Source organism: Alexandromys fortis, unplaced genomic scaffold, assembly GCF_014885135.2.
Source record: "Alexandromys fortis isolate MF-2015 unplaced genomic scaffold, M_Fortis_MF-2015_v1.1 scaffold_35, whole genome shotgun sequence".
Taxonomy (NCBI): domain Eukaryota; kingdom Metazoa; phylum Chordata; class Mammalia; order Rodentia; family Cricetidae; genus Alexandromys; species Alexandromys fortis.
The window spans coordinates 7,025,205-7,043,719 of NW_026067913.1; the positions used below are offsets into that span (position 1 = coordinate 7,025,205).

Sequence of the window (18,515 nt, forward strand, 5' to 3'; positions counted from 1 at the left end):
TTTTTTTAAATTTATTTATTTATTTATTATGTATACAACATTCTGCTTCACACACACACCAGAAGAGGGCACCAGACCTCATTACAGATGGTTGTGAGCCACCATGTGGTTGCTGGGAATTGAACTCAGGACCTCTGGAAGAGCAGCCAGTGCTCTTAACCTCTGAGCCATCTCTCCAGCCCCTTAATAATTTTGTTATAACAATCATTCATTAAACTTAAACTCAGTTAATAAAAATTAAATTGGCCCAATGTTTTTATATTCTCTCTCCCTGTCTGGAGGCGATAGGGAATAACCAGGGTCCTCTGCATGCTAGGCCAGTGCCCTTCCAAACCCTCCTCTCCCTAAATCAGGACAAGACTCTTTATCTATTCTTCCAGCCTAGCTCGCAGCCTACCGCCCAGCATAAAGCTCTCTGTGGAACTGGACTGAATAATGCTTGGATAAATGCGCCCCTGGCTTCACTCTGCAGTTGCTTTTTGGTTGCTGCAGAGTAATAGACTCTGTCAGGTTTCAGGTCCTACGCTGTGTACTTCATCATTATTCCTACATTTCGTCATCATCACCAGTTTTATGGGATGAGACCTTATTTTACCCAATGCATAGAGGAGTAAACTGAGGCTTGGGCTGAGGGTTGACTCAGCAGTGTTGGTAAGTGAGTTCAGTTCCCAGCACCTACACCACGTGGCTCACATCCACCTCGAACTCTAGCTGTAGGGAGCCTGACACCGTGTTCTGATCTCCCCAGGCACTGAATTCACATGCATAAACCCACACAGACACAGAATAACGAGAAATAAAAGAGAGTCCAGCATGTGGCGCACGCCTTTAATCCCAACACTTGGGAGGCAAAGGCAGATGGATCTTTGAGTTCGAGGCCAACCTGGTCTATCAAGGAAGTTCCAGGATGGTCAGGGCTACACAGAGAAACTATGTCTTGGAAAGTAAGAAACAAACAAGAGAAACACACACACACACAAAAATCTACCATGAGTTCATTTAATCCCAATATAGCTGAAAAAATATACATATATACACAAGCACACACACACGTATATGTATAAATACCCATGAGAATGCACGTAGAGTATGTGCATGTAGTATGGAAGCAGCAGCTCCTACTGCGCTATCTGATTCGAGGACACCATTTCCTTCGTCTAATTTCAGTCTGAAATCAGAACGCGGCTACAGCTGGCACGGACGCTGACACGCCTCCATCTTCCTCAGGCACTGTCAGCACTTACACAAACTGCAGCATAGTCTGTGCCAGACGGCGCCTGTGTCCTTTTCCTTCGTGGCCACGGGGAGAATATGATGACTCCAGTAATATATGTGCGCCGTAAAGCGAGGCTCACATCCTGCCGCCTTCCAGGAACCTGCTGCTATTCTGCCCTGCGCGCACATTTACAGAAGCCGTCTGCCGAGTTAAGCATTTTTTATTTTAAAAGCTGAAGTGTTTAGAGACACTAGCTTACATTTCACAGTAAGCAGCAATGTCTCTGATGTGTCGAATCAAAGGCCATGTGTTTTCTCGGGGGGGGGGGGGAGTCACTTTTTCTTCATATTAAAACATATGGTGGTGGCGCACGCCTTTAATCCCAGCACTCGGGAGGCAGAGGCAGGCGGATCTCTGGGAGTTCGAGACCAGCCTGGTCTACAAGAGCTAGTTCCAGGACAGGCTCCAAAACCACAGAGAAGCCCTGTCTCGAAAAACAAAAAAAAAAAATCAAAAAAAAAAAAAAAACCATATTCACTTGAGAGCAGTTGTCTCTGCCTTTGTACGTGAAGCAGGGCAAGGGGCTATCCCAACTAACCCCAGTATTAGAATTCTAGACAATGAGGAGTACATGCTCCCAAGTACTCAGGAGATCTTGTCTTTTTCTACTTTCTACTTCCCATGTAGATTAGATCTATGTAAGTCTCTCTTAGTGTCCTCATTGTTGTCTAAGTTCTCTGGGATTCTGGTTTGTAGGCTGGCTTTCTTTGCTTTATGTTTAAAAGCCACCTATGAGTGAGCACATATGATAACTCTCTTTCTGTGTCTGGGTTACCTCACTCAAAATAATGTTTTCTAGTTCCATCCATTCTCCTGCAAAATTCAAGCTGTCATTACTTTTTTCTGTGTGTAGTACTCCATTGTGTAAATGTACGACATTTTTCTTATCCATTCTTTGATTGAGGGGCATTTAGGTTGTTTCCAGGTTCTGGCTATGACAAACAAAGCTGCTACGAACATAGTTGAGCACCAGGCCTAGCTTATCATTTCTATATTTCCCCTTTTCTTTTCAGAAAGAGATCCTTGAATCTAATCTCCTTTGTTCGGCTTTTTTTCCTGGCCACGACCATTACCAGTCCTTAGTCTGGTCACCTGCCTGTACTTCCTGCCTGGCTACTGACCAATCAGCTTTCCATTAACACTGAGAACCACATACTTTCCACGTGCACAGGTTATTCCATGGCAGACCATGGGTTTGAAGTTCAGACTCATTACATTCTAATCTGGGCTCACTGACCCCAGCTTTCTGTGATTCCCCGAATGTCTGCCTTCAATCATATCTGCTCGTGTCTACTGGTGAAGAGTGGGGTTTCGGAGAGGACACAGGTCGTGTTACACGGAGTTTAGTCTGCTTTTCTCTGCTGCAATAACACCATGACCAAAAGCAACTTGAGAGGAAAGAGTTTGTTTTGGAAAAAAAAAAATCATGACCCCAGTTCCAGCAGATCCAACAGGCACATAAGTGGTAGATATATACACATGTAGGCAAACGTTTGTATGCATAAAATAAAATAAATAAATGTTACTTTATTTTGTAAGTATTTTCCTGCTTGTTTGTGTGTAACACATGTGTGCCTGGTCCCTTCAAAGGCCAGAAAGGGTGACATCAGGAACTGCAGCCACAGATGGTTGTGAGCCACCATTGAGGATACTGAGAGCCAAATCCAGATCCTCTCCAAGAACAGCACATGCTCTTAACTGCTGAGCCATCTGTCCTGGCTGGTTTATGTCAACTTGACACAAGCTAGAGCCACCATCAGAGAGGAGGGAACCGCAGTTGAGACACTGCCTCCATGAGATCCAGCTGTGAAGCATCTTCTAAATTAGTGCTTGATGGAGGAGGGCCCAGGGCATGTGTGTGGGTCCATCCTTGGGCTGGTGGTCCTGGGTTTTATAAAAGAGAATGAGCCGGGCAGTGGCAGCGCACACCTTTAACTCCAGCACTCAGGAGGCAGAGATAGGCAAGTCTCTCTGGTTCAAGGCCAGCCTGGTCTACGAGAGCTAGTTCCAGGACAGCTAGAACTGTTATACAGAGAAACCTTGTCTCAATAGACAGACAGACAGACAGACAGACAGACAGACAGATAAAGCAAGTCAGCAGTAAGATCAGCCCTCCATGGCCTCTGCATCAGTTCCTGCCTTCAGGTTCTGGTCCTGTTTGAGTTTCTGTCCTGACTTCCTTCAGTGATAAACTATGATGTGGAGGTGCAAGCCAAATAAACTCTTTCCTGCCCAGGTTGCTTTGGTCATTCACGGTGTTTCCTCATAGCAATGGAAACCCTAACTAAGTAAGGTAGGGCCGCTGGTGGTACATAACTTTAATCCCAGCACACAGGAGGCAGAGGCAATTGGATCTCTGAGTTTGAAGCCAGCCTACAGAGTGAGTTCCAGGATAGCCGGGGACACACACACACACACACACACACACACACACAAAACTACACAGAGTAACCCTGCCTCGAATAAACCAAAGAAACCCTAAGACGCCATCCCACTAGCCCCCCCCACAAAAAAAAAACTGAGCAAGGTTTTAAACTATTGTTTGATCTTCAAAGGATTTGGGAAGATCTATGAAGCCGCTTTGTGCACTGTACATTTGTAGATTTGCTCTGAGATCACTGAGGAAGTCACATCTAGGAGGGAAACTAACTTGTTCAGGGAAAAAGTCCTGCCCTCCTCATTGGAATGTTGCTCTGACTTCCTCCGCTTTCTCCAGGTTGAGTAACAGGAAGTAAATTTGCTACAGAGCTTTCAATTTTTCTTTTTAAAGGAAGAAAAAAGTTTTGAAGGAAGAGTTACCCGCCCGTTGTCTTTGAAAGGTGGTAAAAGCTGTGGCCTCCGCCTCCAGAGGGCTGGAGTTTAAGATGTCGCCGCCACACCCAGCTGGCTTCAACTGTGAGAGGGAACACTGTGAAGAAGTAGGTAGAGTTCAGCAGATTTATTTTATTTCTCAAGATCTGAACATTTTTCTCTAATGAGGAGCACTGTTTAATGACACAGGAATCTTGGCAAACTGAGTTGCGCAAGAGCGAAACCCAATTCAAACTAGCTTCAGTGAAAAAGGGCAGCAGAGGGGAATTTGAGCTCCACACAGTTTAGAGAAGAAGCAGGCACATTACTTTCTTGCTGGGCTTGTGCCAAATCTCTCTAAACTTGGAACTGGGGGTGTTGCTCAGTCTGCCTGTCTAGCAAGCCTGGCAGAGCCCTGGGGTGCTCTCTGGCTCTGTAGAGTGGAACAAGCCTGGAATCCTAGCCCTGGAGGTGCAGAAGCCTGAGGATCAGAAAGTCAAGGTCGTGCTCACCTGCATAGTGAGTCCCCAGGACAGCCTGGGCCAATAGGACCCGGTTTTAAAACAAAACCAAGCATGGTGTGGTAGCACACACTTTTAATGCCAGCATAGGGAGATAATACAGATGGATCTCTGCCCTGGCCTATCTAGTCTCAGGTACTTGGTCACCCTGTTTGTTTTAGTTTGAGAAAGGGTCTTACTCCATGAAGCTGTTCTAGAACTCACTAAGTACACCTTGAACTGGCCTTGAACTCATAGAGATACACCTGCCTCTACCTCCCAAGTGCTGGAACAACCACACTTGGCAGCAGCACTCAAATTTTTGGCCTGCTAAGATTGTATTCTGTTGTAAGGAAGGCCGCTTATTGGTTCCCAGCTGCTCAGCCCTGAAATAACCAGAAATTGTATTAATTAAATCACCGCTTCTCCCATTAGCTCTAGCTTCTTGTTGACGAATTCTTACATCTTAATTTAACCCATTTCCATTCATCTGTGTATTGCCACGTGGCTGTGGCTTACCGGGTACAGTTCTGTTCAGCATCTGTCTCTAACAGGGCTACATGGCTTCTTCCTCACTCCACCTTCTTCCTCTCAGCATTCAGTTTAGTTTTCCCCACCTAGCTCTGTTCTACCCTATCAGGCCCAGCCAGTTTTCTTTATTCATGAATGGTAATCACAGCATACAGAGGGGAGGGAATCCCACATCAGTATTCTTTTTTGTAGCTCTGGCTGGCCTCAAACTCACAATGACCTACCTACCTTTGCCTTTTGAGTACTAAGATTAAAGGCATGCAGTACCATCCCTAGCTGGATTGTAGTCTTTTTTTCCTTTTTTTTTTTTTTTTTTTTTTTTTTGAGAGAAGGTCTCTAGCCCAAGCTGTTCTCAAACTTCCTATGTAACTAAGTATGGCTTTGAATTCCCGGTCCTCAGTCCTCTACTTCCCAAGTGCTGGCCTTGCAAGCATGTTCCTCTGTGCCTATGTTATTTACATGACCTCGCTGTAGTAACAGAAAAAAGGATACCCTATGACGTTACCAAATACACCAGGGGGGGCAGGAGGTGTATGGGTTACAACGAGGACAGAATTATGTAGGCTTCAGTGGCCACCAGATGCCACTTTTAGCTTTAAGATTGCTGGAAACTACAGGTCAGTTAATACAATCTAAAGATTTTACTTGAGGGGCTAGAGCAGCATTTCTCAACCTGTGGGTCTCAACCCCTGTGGGGTCAAATGACTCCTTCACAGAGGGTCACATATCAGATGTCGTGCATATCAGATATTCACGTTACTATTCATAACAGCAGCAAAATTACAGTTATGAAGCAGCAACGAAATAATTTTATGGCTGGGGGTCACTACAACATGAGGAGCCGTATTGAAGGGTCTCGGCGTTAGGAAGGTCTAGAGCCGCTGGTCTAAAGGATGCTAAGGCAGACATGGGGATGGCAGTAAACCACTTCTAAGGAGAGGAAGGATGCCCCAACCGGCTCTGGGTCTGTTGACTCCAGCCTCCACAATTGTCACATTCCGTCAGTGTGCGGAGTCGTACAGGGAACTTCAGTTCGAAGGGCAGTCTGACAGCTGGAAACTCTCTCTCCAAAGTTATCTGATGTTTAACTTTCCAGTCTCAAGACCAGTCTACCCGGTCAGCACTGGCTCAGATGCTTGTCATGTGACAGGTCTTGCATTCCATCTCAAGCTCTGTCTTTACCTTTGGTTTGCTTATGTCTGGTGTGTTTGGCCTCCACTACCTTCTACACAGGCACCTTCAGTCTGTCAACAGAGGACAAGCTGCTCCATTAGAGTAAGATTCCCAGTCTCCACGCTGGCTACAGTGTCCCCAGCATCCTCGTTCACTGACCTAACTCCTGGTTTTGTTTGTTTGTTTGTTTTTTGGTTTTTCAAGACAGTGTTTCTCTGTGTAGCTTTGGAGCCTGTCTTGGTATTCACTCTGTAGACCAGGCTGGCCTCGAACGCTCAGAGATTCGCCTGCCTATGCCTCCCAAGTGCTGGGATTAAAGGTGTGTGCCACCACCGCCCGCTCTAACTCCCGGTTTATGGGAATCATATTCATCATATTCGTCAGGGTTAATCCCACAGGTGGGATTAAGGCTACTACCACAATTTTTGTTTTTCGTTTTGTTTTGTTTCATTTTTTGAGACAGGGGTTTCTCTGTACCTTTGGCGCCTCTCCTGGGAATTCGCTCTCTAGACCAGCCTGGCCTTGAACTCACAGAGATCCCCCTGTTTTTGCTTCCCAAGTGCTGGGCTTAAAGCCGTGCACCACCACTGCCTGTCCCACTACCACAATTTTAAACCAAATCTGAAGCAAGCTTTAACTAAACACTGGCCACGCTGCTGGGCTCTGGCCAAGTCCACTCCAGGGTTCGTAGGAAATGGCTACGTGTCACATTTTGCTGAGGCTAATAAAGGCTACGTATTTCTGATGAAGTCCAGTCAGGGACATATTTCCTGCCCACGTACTTCCCATTCACACAGGTCTGGTGCAGACGGACCAAACAAATATAGGACAAAAAGGAACTTATTCTTAACTGACTTAACTGCAAACAGAGCCCTCAGCCTGCAAGGGATATTTTCTCCTGCTTTGGGCTCATATCAGGTCTGTGGGGGCCCACAGAAGCAGGTCACCAAAGATCAGAGAGTTCAAGTCTATTCCTGCTCCTTCAAGGATATGACAGGAGGTTTGACTCAGGGAGTGACTGACTACAGGAGGCTTGGCCCAAGGTGTGGTCACTGCACAGCCTGCCTAAACAAGAGAATGCTTAACTCAGTAGATAGTTGCTTGTTGCTTCTGGTACTGAAGAGGTTAATTGCTCTGATCTTTCATGTTAAAGCAGTCTTTTGCCTTCTTCCCCCCACCCTTTCTTTTTTTTAATATTTATTTATTTATTATGCATACAACATTCCTTCCATGTATGCTTGCATGCCAGAAGAGGGCATCAGATCTCATTATAGATGGCCATGAGCCACCATGTGGTTGCTGGGAATTGAACTCAAGACCTCCGGAGGAGCAGACGATGCTCTTAACCTCTGAGACATCTCTCCAGCCCCGCCCCCACCCTTTCTTGACTGGAGTATATAAACATATGGAAAATAAACATGGGAGAATTCAGGAAGACTGCTTTGTTTTTAAAAATGTCCCTTTGATCTCCTTGTCGGGGAATCGAACCCCGGTCTCCCACGTGACAGGCGGGGATACTCACCACTATACTAACAAGGAAGACACATGGGCGAATTCAGAATCCACTGGTTTGCCCTCCTGGATCTATTCCATGTCTCTATTTCTTTTGTCTATGTGTTCTGTCTGCCCGGCCTTTCTAATCCTCATGCCCCTATCCTGGAATGTGTGAACCCTGTCGAGGCTGGACCCTGACACAGGTCCCGAAGAATCTTAGGACAAATGGCTGACTGTGGTGCCTGGCTTCTCTGAGAACCACAAGCACCTGTAATAGAGTCCTGGCTCCTCTCAGCACTTTTCATCCCTGCCCTCTCCCTGCTGAGGAACCTGCCAGATGCCATTTTAAAGGTACGCGTCATTATGCTGTATTTTTTAAAAATAAGTTTCTATTTACTGTGAGAGTTGCGTAGCTGTTTCCTGGAACCTGGCCTTTTCAAACCTGACCTGGATTTGCTTTTGAGAATACCCTGGCCCTCCCTTCCCCTCCCTGACCCTTCCCGGACTCCTCCTAATCATATGGAGAGTGATCACATGATGTTTAAGGTGTTTGTTTGTTTGTTTGTTTGTTTTTTGTTTTGTTTTGTTTTTGGAGACAGGGTTTCTCTGCGGCTTTGGAGCCTGTCCTGGCACTAGCTCTTGTAGACCAGGCTGGTCTCGAACTCACAGAGATCCGCCTGCCTCTGCCTCCCTGTTTGTTTGTTTTTATCTTTTCTGTAAAACTACTCGTGATTTTGCTCCAGAGAAGCCCAAGAGGTGGATTTGGGACTGCATAACCCATCTTGGGTGTACCCCAATAAAAATCAAGCTTGTTTCAAATTCGGATCAAATTGTGGTAGTGGTCTTGTTCTCGCCATTGGGATTAATGCTGTCTCCAGCCCTAAACTTTGCTTCCTTTCCCCCACCTTCTGACTCCCATAAAAACCTTCCATTTCACACGCCTATAATCTCAGCACTAGGGAGGCAGAGGCAGGCGGATCTCTGTGAGTTTGAGGCCAGCCTGGTCTACAAGAGCTAGTTCCAGGACAGCTAGGACTGTTACACAGGGAAACGCTATCTCGAAAAATAAAACAAAGCAAAACAACAACAACAACAACAAAAACCCCCAAAACCTTCCCTTCCTTCCATTTCAGCCACAGTCCTCTTTGTCTTCCTGGTCCCCTCTTTTGGCTCCTGCTCCCCTCTCTCTTTCCTTTTCTCTCTCATTGTCCTCTCCCATCTCATGGTCCAGTCCTTTCTGCTGGCCATGTCATGTTCAGTCTAGATTCTTCCAGGTGTCTCTGGCTGGTCTCTCCTTCATATTTACAATAAAAACCTTCTCCTCAGCAGGGCAGTGGAGACACACACTTTTATTTCCAGCATTCAGGAGGCAGAAGCAGGGAGCTCTGTGAGTTTGAGTTCCAGGATAACCAGGGCTACACAGTGGGAGAGAACCTGTCTCAAAAAGAAAGAAAGAAAGAAAGAAAGAAAGAAAGAAAGAAAGAAAGAAAGAAAGAAAAAAACCTCAGTCCTAGGGAGGTATACTAGTACCTGCGTGTAGTCTCTGCACTGAGGCAGAAAGAGCACCTTGGGTTCAAGGCCATCCGGAACTATATGGTTAGACATTGTTTTAATAAAACAAAAACCAAATTTCAGCAGTTATGTCAGCCAATGCTTTCAAGTAAGCGACCGTCAACTTCATCGATTTCCAACCACTGTCATTCAACCAAGCATGGTGGCTCACACCTATAATCCTAGTGTTCAAGAGACTATGGCAGAATCGTCACAGATTGGAGGTCACATAATGAGTTCCAGGCCAGCCTACTATACAGAGTGAGCTCCTGTCTCAAACAAGCCAACAGCAGCTAGGTGGGTGTGCGTGATGGTGGTGCACAGCTGTTTATCCAGCACTGGTGGGTAGAGGCAGGAAGATTGGGAGTTCAAGGTCATCCTTGGCCACTTAGTAAGTTTGAGGCCAACCTGGGCTAACAAGATCTTCCTCCTGCCCTCCCCAAAAAGAACAGATTTGTGGGGTGCTGGGCCACTGAAGTATGGTTGACCTTGACTGGGCTGAAGCTCAAGATGAGACAGTGGAGGCACTAACAGTCTCGGCCCAGGAGCCCAATCATTGCTACTTGTGCTGTAAGCTTCCCAAAGGGTTAAACAAAGAAGTTCTCTCCCAGGACTTGGCTTCTGGCTTCTTGCCTGAGGAAGCTGCGGAGCAAGCCTCACTAATAATATATTACTCTACCCTTCCCTCCAACCAACACTGTCCAGCCCTGGGCAACAGGAAGCAGGACACTGTGGTGGGAGGCCAAAGAGCACAGAGCAAAAGCATCAGAAGGAATGGTAGACATGGGGTTAATAGGTTTATTATTGTAATGGTCTGTCCTGTCCCATTAAGAGACAAGCCCTGCCCACTCCCCCTTCCACCCACTGAGGCAGGCTGAGCCTCTTCCTTTCTGTTTCTCTCTCTCCCTCCATTTCTCTCTCTCTCTCCATTTCTCTTTCCCTCCATTTCTCTCTCTCTCAATTTCTCTCTCTCCATTTCTCTCTCCCTCCATTTCTCTCTCTCTCAATTTCTCTCTCTCTCTGTTTCTCTCTTTCTCTGCTCTTCTCCCTTTTCCCTTCCATAACCCACTAAATAAATACCCACTTTCTCTGCATGGCTTCCCTAATAGGTCTCTATCTCTCACCCTCTGCACAGCTCCCTACCTGGACCTGCTAGCCCACTGTGGTCTCATGATTGCTGCCCACTGCCACCACTCGGGGACCTGCAGCATTTTACTTTTACAAATACAATTATGATTTTAAAATCTGTATGTGTACCTGTGTATGTGGAGGGCAGAAGACAGCTGTGTGGAGGAAGATAGTTGTCTCCTTCACCTTGCAGAGGGTTCAGGAGAGGAAGGGCTGGATTCTCGGACTTTATGCAGTAAGCATGTTGGTCCCAGAGATCAAACCCAGATTGTTAGGGTTGGTGACAAGCGACAAGTGCCTTTAACTGCTGAGCCATCTCACTGATTCCTCTTTAAAAGTATTTTGTCAGCTTTTGAGACAGGTCTCAATAGACCTATATGGTTGGCCTTATAATTCACAAAGCTCCACCTGCCTCTGCCTCAGTGCAGTGCTAAGATTAGAAGCCATCACACCTAGCTAAAATGTTGCTGAGGACCAAGCTGCCTCAAACTCAGCAGTCTCCTGCCTCAGCCTGTTAAGTGCGGGGGGTATAAGCATGGACTGCCATGTCCAATTTCTGTTTTTCTTTTTTCTATTAAAAAAAGAAAAAGAAAAAGGAGAGTGCACAGCCGAAGGGCTTTGCATGCAGGATGGATGCATGGGTGGATGTATCGACAGACAGACAGACAGATGGACAGACAGACAGTTTACATCTATGTGTCTGTGTAAATTGTGACTTTTTTGGGAGGGGGGCAGGGTCTTATGCAGTATAAGCTCTCTCAAAGTCAAGGATGAAAGGATGAACCTGAACTTCTGATCCTATTACGGCCACGTGCTGGGACAGTAGACATTCACTAGAACTAGACTCGTGGCTATGTAAGTTACAGTGTCCATAGGATACAATGTACAACAGAGTTTAAAGATTAAGCAAAGCTTAAAAATAAAGGTTTAATAATTAAGTAGAAACCTGGTTTACTTATTTCTTTTCTCTTAAAGAATTTCCCTTTGTAAACGTGGTTGAAGGGTGGTTTTATGAGGTTTACATGGAAGGATCGCAGAGGAAAGCTAAAATAGTAAAACTCGGTGTTACTAACATGCTGGCCCTGACTAAGCAGAGTTTGTTGCTGTTTTAACAACCCTGGTTTGAAAAACTCTTTTGGAAAACACAGGTCATCTCTGCAGGTAATCTAGGCATTATCAACTGTGTCCCAGTCTCTTGACCTTTGGTCAGCAGGAAAGGTAAATCGGGTCCCAGGGTGAGTCTTTCTTTTCCTTTGTTCCCTTAACTAGCTGTTCTTGTCTAGGGCTACAAGCTATATATCCTGTCCTCCAAAAACCAAGCAACCAATTAACCAACAATGAAACAGAATAAACAACAAAAGGAAGGCGTGACGGTCAAAAGGGGACCAGCCCTGGTGGTGACAACTGTAATCTCACACAGAAAGAACGCTGAGGCCTCAGGAGGGTTTTGAGTTCGAGGCCCAGCCTTGGAAAACTACTGAAACCGTGTTTGGAAAACAAACAGGGCCCAGCAAGACAGTTGATCAGATAAAGGATATTGTCTCTAAGCCTGAGGGCCTGAGTTCTGTCCCCAGAGTCCACAGGAGGTAGGAGAAAAAAGGATTCCTGAAAGTTGTCCTCTGGGCTCCAGTGCCCACTCCCCACTCCCCACTCATGTCCCCACCCCCAGTCAACACAGAAGTAAATGTAAACACTTTTGTTAAAAAAAAAAAAATCTGCTAGGCATTGGTGGCGCATGCCCTTAATCCCAAAACTCGGGAGTTAGAGGCAGGTGGATCTCTGTGAGTTCGGCCTGATGTGCAAGAGCTAGTTCCAGGACAGGCTCCAAAGTTACAGAGAAAGGAAGGAAGGAAGGAAGGAAGGAAGGAAGGAAGGAAGGAAGGAAGGAAGGAAGGAAGGAGGAAGGAAGGAAGGAAGGAAGGAAGGAAGGAAGGAAGGAAGGAAGGGTCATTGGATGCAGAAGGCAGAAGGCAAGGGCATGCAGCTTCTGCAAGTCTCTAGAAGGATCCAGGTCTGCCAAGCCTGACTTTAGCCATGTGGAGGTTAATCGGGTGTAGACATGGTCCATTGACATCTCTTACACACAGCTGCTCCTGTCTGAAGGAGTGCAGCCATGAACAATGACATCTGGAGAATGTCTGTCCTGCCTCCCTGACAAATTTACTGACTCTTTGTTTTGTTTGCCGAGCCAGGGTTTCTCTGTGTAGTTCTGGCTGTCTTGGAACTTGCTCTGTAGACCAGGCTAGCCTCGAACTCACAGAGATCCGCCTGCCTCTGCCTCTCGAGTTTTTATTTATTTTTTATTTTTTTACTTATTTATTTATTTATTTATTAAAGATTTCTGCCTCCTCCCCGCCACCGCCTCCCATTTCCCTCCCCCTCCCCCCCTCTCGAGTTTTTAGAATAAAGGTATATGCCACCACTGCCTGGCCCTTTGGAAGTTTTGAAGGCCTCCCATGCCACAGGTTAGGGAAGAAATCTGCTCTGTTAAGTGTAAGAGGAGGAAAGAAATAATCTGAACAATTTAGAATTCAGCATATTCTGCCAATGTGCTATTTTGTTTTGTTTTGTTTTTTGAGACAGGGATTCTTTCTTTTTCTTTTTCTTTTTTTTAACCCGACACAGGGTTTCTCTGTGTAGCCCTGGCTGTCCTGCTTCTGCCTCCCAAGTGTTGGGATTAAAGTTGTACGCCACCACTGCCCAGCGCCAGTGTGCTTCTAAAGTGAGGACACACACACTCTGTGGGAGCTGCCTTTAGAAACTGCAAGGCTAAGGGAATTATGTAAACAGCAAAGTCAGGGAAGTGACTGACTAATCTGGTTGTAGAATCTGAGAGTAAATTATTCATTTCTGGACTCGCAGGGCTGAACTGAGCCGAGTGGCAGGAAGTCCTGGGTACTGACTCTAGGTTTCTCAGAAGGCCTGGACTAAATGCACCCTAGATATGGTGAGGAGCAGGAACAGACAGAGGGTACAAACAGGAAGAAAGATGGTCTGAGCCAGCCATGGAAGCCATCATATTAGGGCCTAGGCTTTCTTTTCTTTTCTTTTCTTTTCTTTTCTTTTCTTTTCTTTTCTTTTCTTTTCTTCCCCTCCCTCCCTCTCCGCCTTACTCTCTTCCCTCCCCCCTTCTTTTCCTCCCACTTTCTCCTTCTTCTGACTTTCCCTCCCCCTTCTTCTCCTATTTGGAACAGGTCTCACTATGTAACCTTGGCTGCCCTGGGACTTGTTGTTAATATATAGGCCAGGTTGCCCTTAAACTGCGGCAATCCTCTTTCCCCAGCCTCCAAACTCAGGGTTCCAGGCCTGTGCCACCACGACTGGCTGTGGAGGTCTCCAGAGTTTTGTCTGTGTCCTCCGAACACTTCTTACAGATTGACCTCAGTCCTGCTTCACTGGGAGCCTCACGCAGGAAGACCTGCTGCATAGACTCAGCTGCCTCCTGAGTTTGAGGAAGGTCTCTCTCAGGTTGAGAAAGGAAGATTTGGAGTTTCCATCACAGCACAGGGAAAGCCACACCTCCAGATGTCCCCTGCCTGACAGAGCTGCAGCGGAGCTGAAGAGTAAGGGGGCAGCCTGTTGGTACCTCACTGCACAATGTTCATATTGTTGTAATCATTGTGCAAAAACATCTGCCACAGGCATTCTGCTGTAAATATACTGCTTCAACAATGTATGTGTTTTTGGCTTTCGAGACAGGGTTTCTCTGAAGTTTTGGAGCCTGTCCTGGAACTAGCTCTTGTAGGCTAAACTGACATCGAACTTACAGAGATCTGCCTGCCTAGGTCTCCCAAGTGCTGGATTAAAGACAAGTGCCACCACAGTCTGTTTTTTTTTTTTTTTTTTTTTTTNTTTTTTTTTTTTTTTTTTTTTTTTTTTTTTTTTTTTTTTTTTTTTTTGTGACAGAGTCTCTCTGCTTAGCTCCAGCTGTCTTAGAATTCACTACATGACTGACCTTGAACTTGAAGAGACCCACCTGCCTCTGGCTCCCAGCGCTAAAATTAAAGGTGTGCACCACCAAGTTCTACTGATAATTACTTTTTATCGCTTCTAGAACTTTGTTTGTGACCTTTGCTCGCAAAGGGAAGTTTCGGCATTAGCTAACAACTTTATTATTCCTTTTTTTTATCGATTCATCCTTTAATTTACTTTTTTCAACTTTATTATTTCAAGGACAAGTTCTCTATGCGGTGAGTTTTCTGCTCCGGATTGCGGCTGCAGTTACCACCACGTCTTTGTTGGTCATTTTAATTGTGCTACTGGTATTTCCAATCCCGTCCTGCGTGTTTTTCATGAGTAGGGATTTAACTCTTGGGCACTTAAGGCTTACAGTCTCTGGACCTCACTTAAATGCTGACATTTAAGACTCTTGGATAATGACTGAGGCAGGGACGGTGAGATGACTCAGGTGCTTCCATGCAGGCCTTGAACTCAAGGAGTTACAATGTGAGGACAACCTGGGCTGCACGCACAGTGACCTGGAAAATCCTGGGGAAAGAATAATCTCAGCACTTGAAAGACTGATAATTGCAAATGGCCCTAGAAGAGACATGAATGGTGACTACTGAGGAAGTGGAGAAAGAGGGACCAATTAAAAAATTATTATAGGAAGGAAGAAAGAAAAACATAACGAAAAGAAGCCAGGTGTGGTAGCAGAATTTATAACTCTAGCATCTGGGGAAGCTGAGGTAGAAGGGTCTCTGAAAGTTAAAGGCCAGCCCTGTAGACAAACAGGTAGGCCAGCCAGAGTTACAGGTCTCAGAATCTACAGGGCCGATTCCAAGGGATGGTTGAGGGGAAGGTTTTCATTGTAGATAGGAGGGAGGGTGGAGCCTGAGACACCTGGAAGAGTCTAGGGCACGGAGAGAAAGTCATCTACGTGGCCAGCAGACTGGGAGAAAGAGGGGGTAGAGAGAGTGAGAGAGGAAAAGAGAAAACAAAGAGGAGAGAGAGCCGAAAGGGGCTGAGCAAGAGAGCACACACCAGAATGGCAGGGTTATATAGGAATGAGAAGCTAGGGGAGGGGAAGCCCATGAACTGGAGAAATTTAGGGTAGGGGGCAGGAAGGGAAGAGCTGAGAGGAGCCAGGATGCCCTCATGGACTCTGTAACAGGTACTTGCAATCCTGAGAAAGCTTGGAGGCCCGCAAGTACTTTGGTGTACTAATAGGCACCACAGTTAGCCATTTCTCTGCAGTTTTTTGGATCTGACATTCCAGACTTTTTGTTGATGATAAAGGGTGATGTAATCTCCTCTGTAACTCCTTCTTAGTTGAAATTAGGGTGTATTGTCAGGGTCCGGGAAGGCTGGGATGCTGCTAAAAGGCTAGAAAGAAGTAGGGGGGGGGTGGATACATACATGTGGTCAGGAGATAGATACATACATGTATATATGTATGTGTAGGAAGGGAGGTGGAGATAACAAATCAATTGTAGACATAACGGTATTTGTTTGAATTTGAGGAGTGAGGAGCGAGAAAGATGGCTTTGAATAGGATAGGATTCTGTCTGTCTTGAACATCTAAGGTGCTGATGTCACTAAATGAATGGAGACATAGGATTGCCTGAGGGTTCCTTTGTAGAGGTGAAGCGCAGTAGGTTAAAATTTGTTTCTTTTAAAATTACGTGTATTTATTGATCTCGTGTGTGTGTTAAAGAACAATGTGACGTACCTTTCTATCTTGTGGGTCAATCCTGGGGATTGAACTCAGGTCATTAGGTTTAGGGACAAGTACCTTTCCTCACGGCTAAGTCACGATGCTGGCCCCAGAAATTATTTTCTTGTTCTGAAGAGCTTATGGGTACTGGTTTGGCGTTATCCATCTGGACAGTTCTAAGTTATGTTCTTAGTTATGAAGGCAAGGGATACTCCTGTAATCAGAACAGCTCTTTTTTTTTTATAGTGCTCAGTCATTAGCTCCCCAAACTGAGGCAGTTATTACTTCCCCAGCAGTAAAAGCTTGATTATAGCCCCTGTCTGCTTACTGTGTGAAGGCTCTCCGCTCCTTAAACTTCCACAGGCAATGTGGTGTTTATTAATGGTGATTAATCATCATATAGCTCCATACAAAGACGAGACTATTTACTGAGGGTGCTTGCTTACACAGTTTTTCTGGGCCCTTGGGGCAAGGGAAGAGGACGACTTTCCCGGTGGCCCTGGAGCCTTCCCAAGCCTGAGCTAGCCAGCAGCAAGCAGCTACCAAGGCTCGGGGCTGCCGCCCAGCTAAAAAAAACGATCCAGTGTCCTTTCTCCTTCAGGGACGCCCCTCCACCCCTCCGCCTTCCTGATGACAGGGGGCGGGCCTGGAGGGGCGGGTCTGGCATAGGCTCCGCCCCCGCCCCACCCGCGCGGCCGGCTCGTTCCTGGGCCTCGCTCGTGCGCCTGCGCGAGCCCCGGACTCGAAGCAGCCATGATGGTGGGTGTTCACGGCGGCGCCGAACCCGGGGCGCGCGGTGGGGGCGGCGGGCGCGGGGACGGCGCGGGCCGGGCGCTAATGTCTCTCTTTGTGTCTCCCCTTTCCTCTCCAACCCCTCCGGTGCGCCGGGCCGGCGGGCTCAACAGGAAGGTCTGGATGACGGCCCCGACTTCCTCTCGGAGGAAGACCGCGGAGTAAGTTGTGCTTTCCGTCGCTTAGGAGCCCCGCTCCTTCCTCGCCGTGGCCTGAGGAGGGGTCCGGGCTGCTGCGCTGCTGCCCGGCGGCGCCCTCGCGACCCCGGCGGCGCGCGCCCCGCCCTTCTGCAGCCCTTCTTCCCCGGGGTCGTGCGCTTCTCGGTGCCGCTTGCTCGCCTTGGGCGGGCGATCCAACCCTGTGCTGAGCCTGCTCTTCCCAGGCCCCGCTGCAGGTGGGGTGGCCAAGGTGCAGGCCGGCTTGGAACGCCCCCATTCCCGGTGGTACTGTCAGAACCTCTCGGTGGCTTCCTGGAATCCCCGTTCCTCTTTTCTTTGCTGAATGGTATGGATTTAGTCTAAATTTACCCTTTTGTAATTTTTTTTTTTTTTGCGATCAGCAAATCTCAGCTGTGCACAGATTTTGCAGACAACCGGTAGCACTCAATATCTTTACTTTTTCTGGTAAACCCATCCTTTTCGGGGTTCTCTGGATATTGTTTTCTTTCTCTAGCTTTATTGAAGTGTGACTCACAAAATAATAATTTATATATTTTAAAGTGTACAGCGTGATATTTGGATGCATGTAGAGGTTGTGAAATGATTACCATTGTCGAGTTAATTAGTATATACCTGGTCCAGGCACCTTCAGTTTCTTTTTGAGAACACATGGCCTACTCTCAGCAAGTTTCAAGCATACATCATTATTATTAATCACTGGGCTGTACATGAAGTATCCAGAACTTGAAACTGAAAGTTTGTATCCCTTGCTGTTTCCCCATCCCTGCCCCTAATTTAAAGCTCTGATTTCTCCCTCCCACTCCATCCCCGCCATTGCACCGTTTGCCTTTGAAGGATAGCAATGCGTGTAGTGCCTTGTAGGAGTGCTCGCAGTATTGAAAACTATTGATACCGATAAATGACCACTGTCACCATTTTACCATTTTAGACTCCCCTCCACCCCCCAACATGGTTTTTCCCATAGTCCTGGCTGTTCTGGAACTCATCTGTAGACCAGGCTGGCCTCGAACTCACAGAAATGTCCACCTGCCTCTGCCTCTGGAGTGTCATGATTACTTGGGCAGCCACTACCCGCTTTTTTTTTTTTTTTTTTTTTTTTTTTTTTGAGACAACTTTCCACGTAGCCTTGTTTGGCCCGGACCTTAAGACGTTTTTCCTGCCTCTGCCTCCCAAGTGTGTATTCATAGGTAAATGCCACCCAACCTAGTTTTTACTTTCCTTTTCTGTTTTGCTTTTAGTTATCCATCCTAGATAATGTGAGAGATACAGGTGTTGGTTGATGTTGTAGATTCTACAAACATTGCAGGATATTGCTAAGAGGTTAGGTCAAGGTGGCTCATGCTTTTTAATCCCAGCATCCCAGCACTCTAATAGGCCAAGGTGAATGATGGGTCTTTCTTTTCTTTTGTCTCTCTCTCTCTCTCTCTCTCTCTCTCTCTCTCTCT

The 18,515-nt window shown here is 46.6% G+C and overlaps 1 protein-coding gene and 1 non-coding gene across 2 annotated transcripts in view; one reads left to right on the forward strand and one right to left on the reverse strand.

Moving 5' to 3' along the window:
• Nucleotides 1–7,737: 7,737 nt before the first annotated feature.
• On the reverse strand, nucleotides 7,738–7,809 carry Trnad-guc (transfer RNA aspartic acid (anticodon GUC)). Its single transcript has one exon. It is a non-coding gene; the product is annotated as a tRNA-Asp (tRNA).
• Nucleotides 7,810–16,765: 8,956 nt separating this feature from the next.
• Nucleotides 16,766–18,515, forward strand: part of Snx6 (sorting nexin 6) — a 37,324-nt gene continuing 35,574 nt past the window's right edge. The window contains exons 1-2 of the mRNA XM_050138845.1: nucleotides 16,766–16,858; nucleotides 17,005–17,052. Of these exons, the coding sequence (XP_049994802.1) occupies nucleotides 16,853–16,858; nucleotides 17,005–17,052 (54 nt within the window). The 5' untranslated portion in view covers nucleotides 16,766–16,852. The remainder of the gene's footprint in view (nucleotides 16,859–17,004; nucleotides 17,053–18,515) is intronic.